This window comes from Cricetulus griseus, chromosome 3 (genome assembly GCF_003668045.3).
Source record: "Cricetulus griseus strain 17A/GY chromosome 3, alternate assembly CriGri-PICRH-1.0, whole genome shotgun sequence".
NCBI lineage: Eukaryota > Metazoa > Chordata > Mammalia > Rodentia > Cricetidae > Cricetulus > Cricetulus griseus.
Window position 1 is genome coordinate 222,232,219 of NC_048596.1, and position 16,328 is coordinate 222,248,546.

At 41.7% G+C, this 16,328-nt stretch overlaps 1 protein-coding gene across 5 annotated transcripts in view; it reads right to left on the minus strand.

The window, feature by feature from the left end:
• Positions 1 to 16,328, minus strand: part of Optn (optineurin) — a 43,027-nt gene that overhangs the window by 12,083 nt on the left and 14,616 nt on the right. For 3 of the 5 annotated variants that reach the window (XM_027405187.2, XM_035442829.1, XM_027405186.2), the window contains 7 exons: positions 14,757 to 14,939; positions 11,079 to 11,152; positions 9,131 to 9,265; positions 4,691 to 4,790; positions 2,868 to 2,983; positions 1,875 to 2,024; positions 995 to 1,088 (listed from right to left, as the gene is read on the minus strand). In XM_027405187.2, coding sequence (XP_027260988.1) covers positions 995 to 1,088; positions 1,875 to 2,024; positions 2,868 to 2,983; positions 4,691 to 4,790; positions 9,131 to 9,265; positions 11,079 to 11,152; positions 14,757 to 14,939 — 852 coding nt within the window. The remainder of the gene's footprint in view (positions 1 to 994; positions 1,089 to 1,874; positions 2,025 to 2,867; positions 2,984 to 4,690; positions 4,791 to 9,130; positions 9,266 to 11,078; positions 11,153 to 14,756; positions 14,940 to 16,328) is intronic. The other 2 variants (XM_035442830.1, XM_027405188.2) reach the window with 2 other exon arrangements.

The following is a 16,328-nucleotide window of genomic DNA, read 5'->3' on the forward strand; positions in this document are numbered from 1 at the left end:
ATTAAAGGTGTGTATCACCATGCCTAGCTCTTTTATTTGGTTAATGAAATAAAAAAGGCTGGAAGATTATCCAGTCCATTAAGTGCCTGCTGTGAGTATGAGGGCCTGAATCCAGATCCTCAGCACCATGTAAAGCCAGATATATGTGATGGTGATCTTGTCTGCACCCCTAGTGCTGGGAACCCAGAGACAGGAGGATCCCCAGCTTGTTGGCCAGCCAGCCTAGCCAATTGGTGAGCTTCTGGTTCAATAAGAGAGACACTCAAAAACGAAGGTGGACTGTCTCAAAAAATAGCAAACATCATCCTCTGGCCTCTACATGTACACACTAGTATGCATGTGGGGGCACACACACACACACACACACACACACACACAGAGAGAGAGAGAGAGAGAGAGAGAGAGAGAGAGAGAGAGAGAAGAAAGGAAACCTGGGCTTATGTAGAGGCCTGTAATCTTAGCTACTCAGAAGACTGAGGCAGTAGGATTGCAAGTTCAAGGTCTGCTCAGGTAACTCTGAGACCCTGTAAGAGGTGAAGGATGGAGGATGAGGATGTAGCTCAGTAGTAGAACATTTGTCTAGCATGCAGGAGGCCCTAGGTTTAATCCCCACTGTAGGAATGAAGGAGGGAGAAAAGAAGGGAATGAGGGCAAATAATGTTTTTTATAAGGATATGAATTGAAAGACTTAATTCAAAGATTCCATGGTCTATAATTTTTTTATCATGCTGGGCATTGTTACTAATTTAAATTAAATGCTGTAAATCCAGGGTTCCAAGTTCACTGCCAGCAGGCAAGATGCCCTTGCATAATTTCATTCAGCAGATGGCCATCGCCAGCTGTCTCCCTGTACATTGTTCACATAGGAGCCCAGGCTCTCAGCTCTCCTTCAAACATACCCTGAGAAACAGGAAAGGCCCATGGCCTGCCTGGTAGACATCAGCACCATCTCCATACACAAGGCACGTTCTATCTAGGCACAGCATGAAAATACCTGTTTTTTGGTTAGTTCCTCAATTGTTTTCAGTGCACTATTATGTTCTTGAAGAAGCTTGATGTGTGTTGACTGCAGAGTGGCTAACCTGGATCTATTAAAATATGATATTAAAGATGAAATCATTAAGGAAATATCAACAGAAACTCGTCTTCTTATTTCCCTAACAGCCTTTGAAAATTAAAGTAGAAAAATCTCTGCTTTTACCATCCTATCAACTTTTAATTGTCAGCTTGACACAACCTAGAATCACCTGAGAAGGAAGTCTCAGTGAGGGACTGTTTGGATCAGGCTGGCTCATGAACACGTCTATGGGGATTGTCTTAGTGGCCTTAATCCATGTGGATGACCCATCTTAAAAGCAGGCGGTGCTTGCCATTCCCCAGTTTAGGGCACTGGATTATATAAAAGTAGAAAAAGCCAGCTGAGAACTAAGTGTTCATTTCTCTGCTCTTGACTGTGCATGTGATGTGACTAGCTGCTTCAAGCCCACACAACCTTGACCTCCCTCCAATAAGAGGCAGGAATGTGGAAATGCAAACCAAGATAAACTCTTTGGTCCACAAAGTTGCTTCTGTTGGGATATTCTATCACAGCAATGGAAACGAAACTGGAACTACCACATGTCAGCCTTTTTCTTACCCTCAAAAAAAATGATATCTTCCAAAAGACTGTCTTTCCCTCCAAAGATAGAAACAAATAATTTTCATATTTTGTTACAATAAAACTCAAAAATTTAATATCCCCAAAGAGTCACCTAGAACTCTTCCAAACGTCAAAACAGATTTTATGACATGGTTCTCAAGTTCTACTTCCAGTCTGTATTTGGACAGCTGTCCTTCCCATTGTGGGCAAGCAACATCTCATGCAGCACACTCACTTTTCATCCTCTGTCTTAGCTTGTTCCATCTTGATTTCAGAGCGCATGCTCTCCACCTGCAGCTCTAACTTCTTGTTGCTGTAAACAAGCTCTTGCTTCTCACTCAGTTCTGATGGGGTGGCAGAGTTCTTCCTTTCCAGAGCCTGGCACCTGAAAAAGATGAGTATTTCATGAGGAGAAACAGTGCTTTGTCACTCTTGTGACTTCTGTACAAATCCCCAAAGGACTTAAAATACATAGTGTGTTAGGTCTACAGGATTTATGAAGGCAAAAAATAAAATACGTTGTTCTCTTTGCTTCCTATTTGCTTTTTGTTTTGTTTCCTTCTTCCTTGCTTCTTAATGAGACATGGTGATATTGTAAATCCCAATCAAATGGTAGCTGGCTAAGGAGCATCTCATAGTGAAATCCCTAGGTACCTTTCAGAGTTAAAAAAGTCAGTCTGTCCAAAGACTTGGATTTCTGACAAGGATTTGGCATGAGAAAAGGAAAGCCTCTGAGCTTCCCTTAGAGACCAGAAAGAGAACTTGAATGGAATTAATAGTAAAAGCCAAATAAATGATAGCTATGTGCAGGGTGTTAATGCCAAGCATACTACATATCTCCCATCTCAACACTGTATGTATATCGTATGAAGTTTGACAAAACTGAGGCTCAGGGTGGTTAAACTGCTTGCCCATTGTGACATCAGCTTAGTTTAACTTGGTTTGCTAGCTTTGGCTAATGCCTTTTTAAACACTTTTATTTCTTGTTTGTTTTTTGTGTGTGTGTGTCGGGGTGTGCATGCAGAAGTCAGGACAGTTTGGGGGAATCAGTTCTGTCCTTCCATTATGTGGGTCCTGGGGATGGAACTATGGAACTCAGGTTGTCAGCTTGGTAGCAAGTGTCTGCCCACCGAGTTATTTCACTAGCCCCTCCCCTCCCCCTTTTACTCTATTTTTGATACAGTAACATACTTCATAAACCATGCAATAAGATTAACTGAGTTATTACTTTTCTTGAAGTCTCTTCTTCATTAGCTCAGCCTCACTGAGTTTCGTGTGTGCCTCTTGAAGTTCCTTATACAGAGCTGTCACTCCAACTTTCAATGTTTCCACTTCGCTTCCAACCTATCACATAGACAATGCCAGACATTCATAAGATAGCCATCAGAAGCTGGGCATTGGTGGTGCATTCCTTTAATCCCAGCACTCGGGAGGCAGAGACAGGCAGATCTCTGTGAGTTTGAGGCCAGCCTGGTCTCCAGAGTGACTGCCAGGATAGGCTCCAAAGCTACACAGAGAAACCCTGTCTCGAAAAAACAAAAAACAAAACAAAACAAAAAGATAACCATCAGAGAGGAAGTGAACTTTGTGTGAGAAAACAGTCTGTACCACCACTATCATCCAGCTATCACTGATACCCCAAGCAGATTTAATTTGGGCAAGACCTCCCCAAGTGCCTTGTGGGAAAAGCAGGTTTCTATTTCCTTATAGAGCATTAACTATCAGTCTGAACATAGATAATAGATTTACTATTAATCCCTGGCCTACTCATGCTTCAGGGATCACAGGTCACATGAAGTGTCAAAGTGTAATCTTATCCATCTGGGGAGAAACTCGGACCCTACTGCCTTGCCAACTTCTGCTTCTAGTCCATGCAATTATTTCTGTTATACAGCTCTTTTCCTGGAAGGCTGCCAGTTGCCAATTTGTATATGAGTTTCAATGACAGCTTAGAAATGTCAAAACTTTCCCATAACTATTGGTTCATTTCAGTTAATGGTGTGCTGTTCGGCAGAAGTACTCTCTTCATCTAAGTTCACTGTGTTCCCTTCTCCACCTGCCCACCCCCCATTTTACTTTTGTAGCCATGCTGGTTTGAAACTTGCTATGTAGTATAAGCTGTCCTCAAACTCAAAATCCACCTGCCTCAGCCTGCCAGGCACTGGAATTATATGGGTGTGCACTGCCGTACCTGTCTTTGAAATGTTCTCCATTGCCTTAAAGCAGAGACTCAGAGACACACAAGGTGGTACACATCTCTAATTCCAGCACACCTGAGGCAAGAGCGACAAGGGTTTCTCTCCTGTATGTCAGAGCTTAGTGTATGCTGAATAATAAGATGCTGTCATCACTCCTGCCTCCTGGGGGGAAGGAAGGAAGGAAGGAAGGAAGGAAGGAAGGAAGGAAGGAAGGAAGGAAGGAAGGAGCAGGTAGCGGTGTGTGTGTGTGTGTGTGTGTGTGTGTGTGTGTGTGTGTGTGTGTGTGTGTGTGTATGCTGATGAATAAACTAAACAAAAGGATCACTTTATATGTCCCTTTCTTATGGACTACTGTGAGTACTATAACTTCCTACCTTTGGGAACTTTTCCTAAGCTTAAGACTCTTCAGGTTCAAAGGCATGCCTCTAAGTCACTACACAACAATGAATATATATTCAGGAACAGTTTTTTATGCCAAATTCCTTGTTCCCACCAGTGCTGAGACAGAACCAACATCTTCCAATTCTAAAAGTTTCAGAGCCATGTCCACAAAGGATCTCTTCATAACATAGTCAAAATATGTTTTTCATGTGGTGGGCTTGTTGGCTTAAGGATTTAGGGGGTGACATCAGTCAAGAAGAGATATGAGTGTTTTATGTAGTTTAGACTGCAAACATCTTACTGTGATTGACATGGACTTTAAACCTAGGATTAGGAAATGAAAGAGAAATAGAAAATATCCAGTAACAAAAAAGTTTCCATTTCTAAAGTAAATTGCACAACATAAACCTTGAAACCACAACTACATCACCAATGGGGGTATGACAGTCTCTTGGAAGTATACAACACCCACACTTTCTGGGTCTTTGTAATCTTCATCCTCTTCTAAGCTCTCCTCTGTCTGGGTCCCAATCTCAGAACGGTCATTTGCTTTCTTTTCAAACTCTGCAATTCTGGAAAACAACAACATGGGAATGTAGAAAAGTTCTACTTTCTGCAGGAGGATAAGCAACTGTAGAAGCATGCCAACAAGTGCTATTAAAGCTTGGATAAAGTTTTCAGTCTTTACATTTGCCTCATTAGCAGTGCTCTTGTTCTTCATCCTAATGCTGGCTAGAACTGCTGTGACTTAACATGAATACACATAGAGCATAGGTGTCTCAATACAGATAAAGCAAAGAAAGACTGGTTGAAGGTGGAAGACTTGCTGGCATGGTGGTGCAGTTCTGTAATTTCCGCTACTGGGGAATCTAAGGTGAGAAAGTCACAAGTTCAAAGGCTGCCTGGGTGACCTAACAATTGCTGTTCAAGGACAGCCTTGGCAACTTCAGAGGACCCTGTATCAAAATAAAAAGAACAAATAGAGCTGGGGATGTGGATCAGTGGTAGAGTCCTTGCCGAGCATGTCTATGTCTCTGGCTTCAATCTCCAGTACTTAAGTATATACATATAGTAGGTTTCATATATGCACACAATTTTACAAATCTTACAAATGTGACTTTCAATCACCCACATGCCTACAGGAACAAAGGGACAGCAGCAGTAACAATAAACAGGAAGTTCAGAATGAGTAGGGCATGGTAAGGTAAAGCTAGACCCTAAATCAAGAGTAGGGAGAGCCAAGAAGTTAACTGTGTTGTAACTGAAACTCTTTATGGCTTGGGAACTGGGGATACCATGTGTATCCATAGGATCGGGGAGAAATAAAGACAACTGGCAAATGGCAAAATAAGGGGGCTCAGGATGCAGACATGTTCATCACAGTCGAGAGACTGGGTTTCCTACCTAAAGGAAAGGAATTTACATTAGACAACTGAAGCCCTGCCTTCTCCTTTTCATCTCAGGATGTCTAGAAAGACATTCTCTAAGCAGGAGACAGGAGGCATCCTCTTTGTAGAACTGGTCTAGGAAAAGGCAAAATATTTAAGGTTTCAGACACAGCCTCACAAAAAAAAAAAAAAAATCTCCAAGCTGAATCTTCCCAAAGCTTCTAGTAGCTTCCAACTCTCCTCCCTGCTAACTCTGACCAGCCAAGATCACTAGACATTTGAGGAAAACCTTGAAATAAAACATTCTGTACTGAAGATAGAGCAGAGCAGTGTAAAGGAGAGATTATCATTAATATCCCTAGAGACTCAAGGTATTATTTGTAGCCATTAAACATCAAAAACATCCTAAAAAGATGAATATTGGTCAGTTTTGAGAGTCAGCAAGAGAACACAGATGGTGTAGAGGAATACAGGTTAAGAAACCACATGACTAGTTCTATATAACAATAATAAGATGATAGCAGGTTCTAAAAGTTGTAAAAGTGAAAAAGGACCAAGTGAGGACAAAATCCCACATTAATTGAGATTGCTTTGTAAGGACAGAAGATCAGGAGTTCAGAAAATAAAACAGTTTAAAGCCAGAACAAATGAATGAAAACAGCCTCTAACCAAAACATGCATCAAATTTCAGATGACTTGGGACAAATTGAAGAACCTGCAGGGGAAAGGAAAAACAATACAAACAAAACAAGTTCCATCCAAGAAGAATCAGAATCAGAATCAGAAAGGCAATGGGTTTCTCAGCAGTAAAACCAAAACTTCATACTGAACAACCAGCCTAGAGTTCTCTATTTAGCCAAACTGTTTGAATATAAAGGTGGAGTTTTTCGGATAGGCAGATCTCAGAAAATATTTTTACATATTCTTTCTCAGTACACCAGTAGAGATGTAATGGAGAGATTGGGAAACTTGGAGCTACATTTAGAACATCCCTTCCAAAACCCATGGTGAAATTTTTTTGGGTAGGGGAATTTTATTTGTGTGTGTGTGTGTGTGTGTGTGTGTGTGTGTGTGTGTAGAAGTGGATTCCTTCCTCTGTGTGTGTGTGTGTGTGTGTGTGTGTGTGTGTGTGTGTGTGTGTAGAAGTGGATTCCTTCCTTCATAATGTGGGTACTGGGATCAAACTCAAGTTGTCTGGCTTAGTGGTATCTTTTGTCCACTGAGCCAAGTCACTAGCCCAACCTTTGGCTTTTGAAATAGATCTGTACCCCATGCACACACTTAAATGAATGCAGAGGTCAGGAGAGGGTGTCAGATCCTCTGGAGTTACAGGCAGTTGTGAGTCATTCAGTGGGTGCTAGGGAGCAAACTCAGGTCCTCTGTAAGAGCAGTATATGCTCTTAACTGCAGAGCCTTTGTTGACACTTAATTGCCATGGCACTGTAGCAGCCCTGCCCTTATGAAAGCTATCATCTCAGGAGTCAGGTTCCTAATAAAAGGCTCATATAAAAGCTGGACTGTTTTCTGTTGAAAGCCTCCAGAACTGTAGGCTGAATATACTTCCACTGTTTATAACCCATTCTGCTAAAGGAGCAGGAAACTGACCAAGACATTGAGCAAACGTTTAAATGGCTAACTTTGCACTGAGATATAAAAAGTGTTTGAAGGAAAGGTGATTGTTGCACAGTGTATGGCTCAAATGTGAGTACACAAATATGTTGTGTGCATGTGTCTAAATGTTCAGTAACATGGACACTGATTGAATAGTCATGTGATTAAAGCTCAGAATTATTGATTTCAGCCAGGAACAGGTGGTAGAGAAAGTTCCAGAAATGTACTGTGTTGATGATGGTTGTGCAAGACACTTAAATCTTCCTCATGTAAACTTAGAGGTCAGAAACATCATAATTAAAATCTTCAAAGAAAATAACAATCTAAACCTTATCCATGAAGGCAGCTACCAAAAGAACCAAGTAGATGGGTTGAAAGTGACTCAGAAACAGGAAAGGTGTGGGTAGGAAGGGGCTGCTCAAAGCACTGCTTCTCCAAGGGAAGATGTAGAGCCATTTTTTGTTTATTACTTTTGTGTTACAAACTGTGAACCCTAATTGGTATGCAGTATTTGTCTCTATGGCTAGGCTGAATACATGGATGAGGCACCAGATGGTACAGGCAGGAGGGTGGGCTTATTAACACTGTAGTACCGTTCACATTTCACACAGGTTTTGACCTATGTTTGAATTACAAATTATCTTAATTTTCTGGGGCAAATATTCAATTTGAGTCATCTTTCCCTTGCTATTTCTTAATTTTTTTTTTTAAAAAAAGGGGCTACTTTTCCTACACACCTTCTTTCTTCTTATGGGCTTATTTAGAAAATACAAATTAAGTCAGTTGTGGTGTGCACACTTTTAATCTCAGCATCGGGAGTTGACGCAGGTGGATCTCTGTGAGATCAGCATGGTTTATCATAGCATGTTCCAGGCCAGCCAGGGCTACATAATGAGAGCCCATCTCAAAAAACAAAACAAAACAAAACAAAAAAACCAAAACAAAAAAAACAAAACCAAAACAAAAAAAAACAAAACTCAAAATGACAAACAACCCAAAGGCAAAAACAAAAAGCCCTACAATTACATGAAACCTGAAAGCTATACATGCCACAAAGAAGACAGAAAGGCAAACCTACTAACGTCTCTTTCCCCCATATACCACACCTTAAATTTTATTTTCACTAAAATTAAATGTAGAACACCTTTATTCTTGTTTCCAGTGATTGGGGAGAAAGGCTTTAAGCTGGCCCACTTATTTCAGAAAAACACAGGGTGGGTCTTGCAATGTATTTGTGCCATAACTGATTTCAGTGTGTGCAAATCCAGGTGTGTGACCATGTGTCCATGATGTGTCTTGGTTTTAGTCCTGCCTTGTCTAAGAAGCATCCACTACCCTGGTACCATGCATGAATCTCTGCAACTGCTTATTGGCTTGCTCTGTTAAATACTGAGAGTCACCTGGGCCACAAGTTCAATGTCATTGAAAAAGGAACCTTTCCAGGGTACTCAGGGTTGGGCATGCACCTCTAAAGAGCTATATGCCTTCTGGTCTCTAGGGAGAAAGCTGTGTTTTTGTTCATTTTGTTTGAAAGCAGGAAGAAGACTAGGAATCTATGATTAGCAAGCTGCCAAGCTTATACATCTTCTATTTTATTATTCACAAGCATTAAGGAACAGAGTTCCACGACATTGTGGATGAAGCTCAAAAACACTATGGTGAAAGGAAGAAGTCAGTCACAGAAGGCCAATCCTGTATGAGTGCAGAGATCTCCAAAGACAGAGAGTCAGTTCCTCGGAGAAGAGGGGTACTGATTCTTTATATGGGGAGAAATGTTCTAAGATGATACAGTGGCAATGGGCATACAGTCATGTGACTAAAACCCTTGAAATGTATACTTTAAAGAGTGACCTGCAAGGTACCTTATTTGTGTTTTACCAAAGCCATTAATCTTTCACATTAATAGTTCATACCTTTCTTTGGCTTCTCTGAGTGCGAATTCAAGTCTTCGCACCTTTTGGTTTCCTTCTCTTAGGCAAAGCAGGAGTTGGCTCACAGTTAATTCCTCAAACTCCACACAAGTCCTGGCATCTTCTGTAGATTTGGTCCTAATAAGACATCACCACCACATTCAGTACGGAAATTAAAAAGGTTTTAAACTCGACAAAAAATGCCAAGAATAAGAACAGAGAAGCCCAATACAGCTGAAACCAATTCTTTTTTTATTTTTTGGTTTTTCGAGACAGGGTTTCTCTGTGGCTTTGGAGGCTCTCCTGGAACTAGAAAAACTTTTCTTGTTTTGGTTTCATACAAAACAGAGGCATGTAGACACTACTGGTAAAAGTTTTTTTAAGTTTCAGAATCTGATAAAGAGACACATTTACAATAAACAAGCAACTATGATCATCACTCAGTGACGGAATGTTCAGAGTAACAATGAAGATGGCAGGGATGGCAGCTAGTCTTTGATCTGCAAGGCTCACATATCGAACAGCCAGGATTAAAGACTCCAAAGTGGTACTCCAAGCTCAGAAACCACACCAAATCCCTTCAGACTCATAAAAGGTAGGGGCTATTGGCCTGAAAGAGGAAGATGTCTTTGCATATGGAAATAAATGAAGAGGAAGTGGCTTAAATATTACAAATACAGTTTTCTTTCTTCCCTCTACTTCCAAGAAAGTCTGGATATTAAAAGCAGCAATTTGGGGAAAGTTGAATTTTAAACCAAAAAAAAAAAAAAAAAAAAAAGGAATAACACTCGCCTATACCAATTACTCTAGTGAAAAACTGTTGTATTATTTACATTCTTCATGATATGAGAACATAGGGACAGACCTAAAAAAATGTTCTGTTAACTTTTTCTGTGTCATTCTCTATGTATATTTATCAAGTAATAGGAAAAAAATGGTTTAGAAGTCTGTGAGATAGGAGATGCAGAGAAATTCTGAGCAAACTGACAGGCAAATGGACAATGGTGCATACACACACACACACACACACACACACACACACACACACACACACACACACAGAGGATAAGGGAACTGCTAGCTTTGGATAATAATGACTTCAAGAACCAAGAAATTTAGTGCCCAGCTCTTCTACTGCCTCTACTCAAAGGTCCTTCCATTACTTGTCTGTTTCCTAGAGTCTGCTTGGGAAAGGCAGAGTTGAGATTCCAGAGGTAAGTTCCTGGACAATTTTGAAGTTGATGAGATGGCTCAGTGGGTAAAGATGTTGCCATCAAGTCTGGTGGCCTGAGTTTGATCCTCAGAACCCACATAATAGAGAGAAAAGATGTCCATAAACTGTCCTGTGGCCTCCACATGTGTGCGGTAGCATGTTCCCTCCCCCATCATATACATACACACTAATAATAAATAAAAGATCTGGGGTACTTTCATGAAATACCTCAGTGATTGACAGCTATCACAGCCTTTGCCTCAGTAGCCAGTGTTGGTTACTGTGGCTTATTATAATCAGGAGAGAATATGGAAGATAAAGGTCCATTCCATTTAAGGAAGCTGGGCAGCCTGTTCACTTCGAGCAGCTCTGAAAAAAGAATGAACAAACATGGGGCTGCTCCTGATGAAAAAGCCCCCTTTTGACAGAGGATGAATTTGTTTATATTTCTAACAGAGGGTCAGCACTTGTTAGCCTTAAAAAAGGCACCAGGCATGGTTTTCATTCCCTGCCAGTTTGGGCTGCAACATTAAATACCGTTGAAAATGAATGTTAGCTCATGGGAAGTTGAGGCAGGGTGGCTGCAGGTTCAAATCAACCCTGATCACAGAGGAAGATCCTGCCTCAGAAAACAAGATAAAGTACTTCAGTCCATCGTGCCCAGCTTCCAATGACAGGCTCAAAGTGACAAGACTGCCCCTTCTGTGTGCCTGACAACTCTAGAGTTCCAACACCTACATGCTGGTGAAGTATGTCCTCCTAGGTATAGGACTGCTCTTCATTTCCTTCATTGCCCCTTCAGCTTCTTCTTCCTGTAAAAGCAGAGACAAAAGGGACTGAATACAACAGATGTGCAAGACAGATCCCCTTTCAAAAGAAAAAATATTCCACACAAGGAAAACACTTAGCTTTTCTGAGATAAGACCTAATTTGGATCACTTAGATGAAACAGAAAACACTCTCCTCTTGGGCCTGCACGCCCTGTCAGGATTATAAATATCTAAACTAAGGCATGAAGGTCAGTCTTCTGCCATATGACACAATCAACCCAACTCCATAAACATGTGGATGAGGCTTACAAAGCAGTAGTTTTGCCAAGCCAGCTGCCGTTATACATTTACTGCACCACTGCCTGTTACGGAAACAAAGCTGAAAGACTCAGACTGTCAGGATTTATGAGCTGATTATATTTCAATAAGCTAATGAAGCAAATCTTCACAAATGCACAAAGATGGGTTTGGGATGCTTTGGCTACCCACTTCCTAAGCCATGGACCGAGCTTTCCAGCTCACAGAAGCCAAGTGAAGCACATTTACACTCACCATAACCGTCACTCATCTGGGAGGCGGTAGATGATACAACCCTGGGAGAGGCCTCCTTTGGAAACTTGTGATAAAATATCTGGGTTTCCTGACTTTTATCAGCCAATTACAGGGCTACAGCTCTAATTTTGTGTCTCAGTTATCTTCAGCCACTTGGAGAAGTATGCTTTTCAAATCCTCATTCTGGGCACTCCGAAAATGCACCTAAAATTTCTTAGAGGGTCATTTTCCAACTGGACAGATCTGTTGGGCAGTTGGTAAGTAAGGAATCCCACACTAACTACTCTAGATCTATCTAGTACCTTGGGTGTCTTACAAGCTGTTCTGCACTCCCTGACCTTAGCTATAAAGTGCACTTCTCTCCTTAATTGCTTTTCCTACATCAGATATCAACTCTGACAAAGTGGAAATGACACTTCTATTACAAAGGATTTTGTCCTGGTGTAGTTCTTACCCTCAATTCAGGTATCTCTTAGAAGCACTGAAGGAGACGTCCCTCCAATGCTTATCCATCTGCTTTCTTCTATTATGGGACTTAGCGCACTCAGATCCCATCACAAGGAACACCCCACAAGAGCTCAGGGATCAGTACACACTGCCTCAGTTGGCCAATTCACTTGGGTTGCACAGAATTTAAGTTTAATAGCTCTGGCTTCAAACTCTGCTCTCAGAAGCCAAGTCATGGCTTGTAGCAGGGAGGTAAAGACCAGACCTCCTCAATGTACACCCAGAGTAACTCTGTTCTTCCTGTTCCCACTCCTGATATTTATTTTATTATTGACTATATGCATGTATGTATTGGTGAGTAAGTGTAGGTGAGTACAGGTACCATCTGAGGCCAGAAGAGGTATCAGTGCTTGGAGCAAGTTGTGAGTTACCCAGTGTGGATGCTGGGAATGGAACTCAGGCCCTCTTGAAGGGCAGTATTAGCTTAACTGCTGAGTCATATTTCCAGCACCCCACCCCTGTTTTTGAGACAAGGTTTCATGTATCATAGGCTGGCCTTGAACTAGCTCTCTAGCTTAGAATAACCTTGAACTTCTGATTTTCCTGCCTCTACCTACTGAGTCCCAGGATTACAGGTGTATGCTGTTACACTCTGTTTATGTGCCACTAGAGATGGAACCCAGGGCTTCATACAGGAAGCATAAATTGCCAGGTTTATAAAGCTAGTGTCAGGTCCAAAGGAAATTCCAATTCCCAAAACTACAAAAGGCAGTGCGTATGTCCTTTTGGCTCAGCTCAGGCTGGACAATAGAAGGATTTCTGATTGCTAGATAAAAGCCAACAACATTCCTCAGGAACTTGTGAAACAGATTCCTCCAAAAGGAGTCATTTTCCCTGCCTGTGGCAGGCAGTGCTCTCTGTTGACATAAACCTATAGTTCCACATCAAAGCCCAGGCTGGCCTCCAGATTCCCATAGTCTCTATCCACAGGTGCTGTTATACTTCTCACTTCCTCATGTTTCCCTCCTCCCTACCCTAAACTCCCAGGCCTGCTCCAGATCATGCGATTCCCTTCCCCCCAGCTACTTGTCCTCCTTAGAACCCCAATGATTTTTCCACGCTGCCCCCTACCCCAGCTTCTCTTGCAGATAGCCCTGGTCATGTCCAGTGTGTCTCTTTTCTCTCTTCTAGATGTCTCTGAATATTTTCTCTCTCTTATTCACAATAAAAATTTGCCCCCTAATAGTGGAGTGGCCATTTCGATGGTTTCTTTACTGCACCCCTCATGTGCATCCAGGACAACCCTTGTCCAGTGTTATACACTTAAAAAAATAAACACATTTCCAAATGAGGCCTCTCCCAGCATCATCTGCTGCCTCCCAGATAAGTGACTTTGCTTTCATGAGCTGGAAAACTTGATCCATGGCTTAGAAAGTGTGTAGCCAAAGCATCCCAAACCACCTTTGTGCATTTGTGAAGATTTACTCCATTAGCTTATTGAAATATAATCAGCTCATAAATCCTGCCAGTCTGAGTCTTTCGGCTTTGGTTCCTTAACAGGCAGTGGTGCAGCAAATGTATAATACCAAGCGGCTTGGCAAAACTGAATGACCAATTTATCTCTATTCCACTGTTACTCTTCATGTGGCTTAGCTGTATTGATAGCAAGTCATGTGTCCCCAGAACGCTTGCTTGCTTCACATGTCTGATTTGCAAGCAAGCACTCTTACCAATTGAGCTACACAACCAGTACATTTTATCATTAAAATTTTACTTATTATTTATATTATTATTATATATTATTATTATTTGTGTGTGTATGTGTGTGGGGTGTGCTTGTGCCGTGGAGAAGGTACACAAGTCAGGTGACAACTCTGGGTCAGCGCTCTCCTTCTGACTTTACATGGGTTCCAGAGACCAAACTCAGGCTGTCGGCCTTATGTGGTCAACACCTTTTCCTGCTTAATCATCTTTTCAGCCCCTCTTATTTTTAATGATCATGGTTCCACACTAGACTTTGCAGAGAGGCTATTAAACACTATTAAAGGGAGCTTAAGGGTTGGTAAGATGGCCCAGTAGGTTAAGACACTTGCCACAAGGCTGATGACCTGAGTTCAATTCCTTGGACCTACATTGTAGGAGAGAACCAGTTCCTGAAGGTTGTTCTCTGACCTCCACAGTGTTCTGTCACTTGTATAAAAAATAATTTAAGCTGCTTAAAAATCACTCAAACATTTGATCACAATTTTGCTCATCTAGGTGGACTATTCAACATAATTCTGAGACTGGGCTTGGGAAAAAAGATAAAATTCATGCTTATGATTTTCATTTGGGACATTTTGTTTGTTTTCAGATCAGTCAGAAAACTGTCCAACTTGGGAGGTCAGATTTGGGGTGGGGACTTTATCTTTTGTCCAAATAGCTGAGTGATTTTTTTTCTAAATTTCAGCTAGTAATGGATCCCAATATAAACAGACCTTTGTTAGGCATCATCTTACACTTAAAAATGGGAGCAAATTTATCTCTGTTATACTGGAGTTTCCTCATTATTTGGATAGGCTGTGTTGACAATACACTGAAATATATTTTTCACATGTCTAGAGGGGGTTGGACATTTGCTTCATATAAAAATGACCACAATTCTTACAGCCATCCTGATCTCAACAAAGGAGTCCTCTGAGGAGCCACTGGAGTTGAGCTTGAGCTGCAGTTCTGAGACGATGCCCAGCAGGTCAGCCTTTTCAGCTTTAAGGCGCATCACCTGGATCTTCAGCTGCTCCACTTCCTGTTCTAAGTCTTCCATGGGAGGCCTGGAGCCACATATGGAGCCCTGGGAAGACCAAGAATGAGGCAAATACACAAATCAAACCAAAGGGTCTAATCTGCCAGCAAACCTGATGGACAATGCTCATATATATTCATTCTCTCTCTCTCTCTCTCTCTCTCTCTCTCTCTCTCTCTCTCTCTCTCTCTCTCTCTCTCAGGATATCATGTAGCCCAGGTTGGCCTTGAATTCAGAGCAGAGGAATATCATGTAGCCCAGGTTGGCCTTGAACTCAGAGCAGAGGAATATCATGTAGCCCAGGTTGGCCTTGAACTCAGAGCAGAGGATAGCCTTGAACTTTGGAGCCTCCTACCTCTACCTTCCAAGTGGCTGGTATTATAGACATGCACCACGATGTCCCATTTTATTTTTGTGTGTTGGGGGTTCACATTTGTGTGGGTATGCTCATGGCATGCATATGTGTGCGTAGAGAAAAACAACCGTGGGTAATACTTCTCAGGTGCCAACCATCTTGTCCACCTTTTTTGTTTTTGTTTTATTTTGGAGAAGGTTCTCTTATTGACCTAGGACTTCACAAGTAGGCTAGGCTGGCTAGCAGGTGAGCCCCAGGAATCTGCTGTCTTTGCATCCCCAGCTCTGGGATTATATATACATATCACCATGCCTGGCTTTTTCACGTGTGTTCTGGAGATTAAACTTGGGTCTTTAGCTCTTCCTTAGTTGAGCTCCATCTCCAGACCCATGCACTTTTCTAACATCTTCATCTGCTGTGCTATAAGTAGAAGATTTTTCCTTCTTATTTAACAACTTATTTTGATACACCATATAAAATAGGGATTTGGGGGCTAGGGGTAGCTTGCCTCAAATGTGTGAGACCCTAGGTTCAATCCACATAGCCACACATACAAAAAAAGAAATTTGTAATAACTTAACAAGAAAGAAAGGCTTCCACAGCATGCTAGAATCATGGGTTAAAATAATGAAAATAACTAACCAGACTCTGACACTGGTAGACTCAGACACTGTAGGTCAAAAATCTCAGAAAACAAGGACCAAGAGTTGTCAAAACTCAACCTTCTACTTTTTCCCCTCACCACAAGCTCCTACTTATCTCCACCCTCACTCCCCATGTGCAGTCAGAAGCCAGAGCACCAAGAATGTGACCTGGCTAAGTAATGGCAAAATACGGAAAGGTTTCTAGTCCTCCCAATATGCTAGCTGCTGGGCATATTACTCTATGCTGGTGTTGTAAGACTGAAGAAAATAAAGCTGGGAGAAAGAAGATGACAAAAACTCAAAGACTGGGGCTGGAGAGATGGCTCAGAGGTTAAGAGCACCGACTGTTCTTCCAGAGGTCCTGAGTTCAATTCCCAGCAACCACATGGTGGCTCACAACCATCTGTTATGAGATCTGGTGCCCTCTTCTGGTGTGCA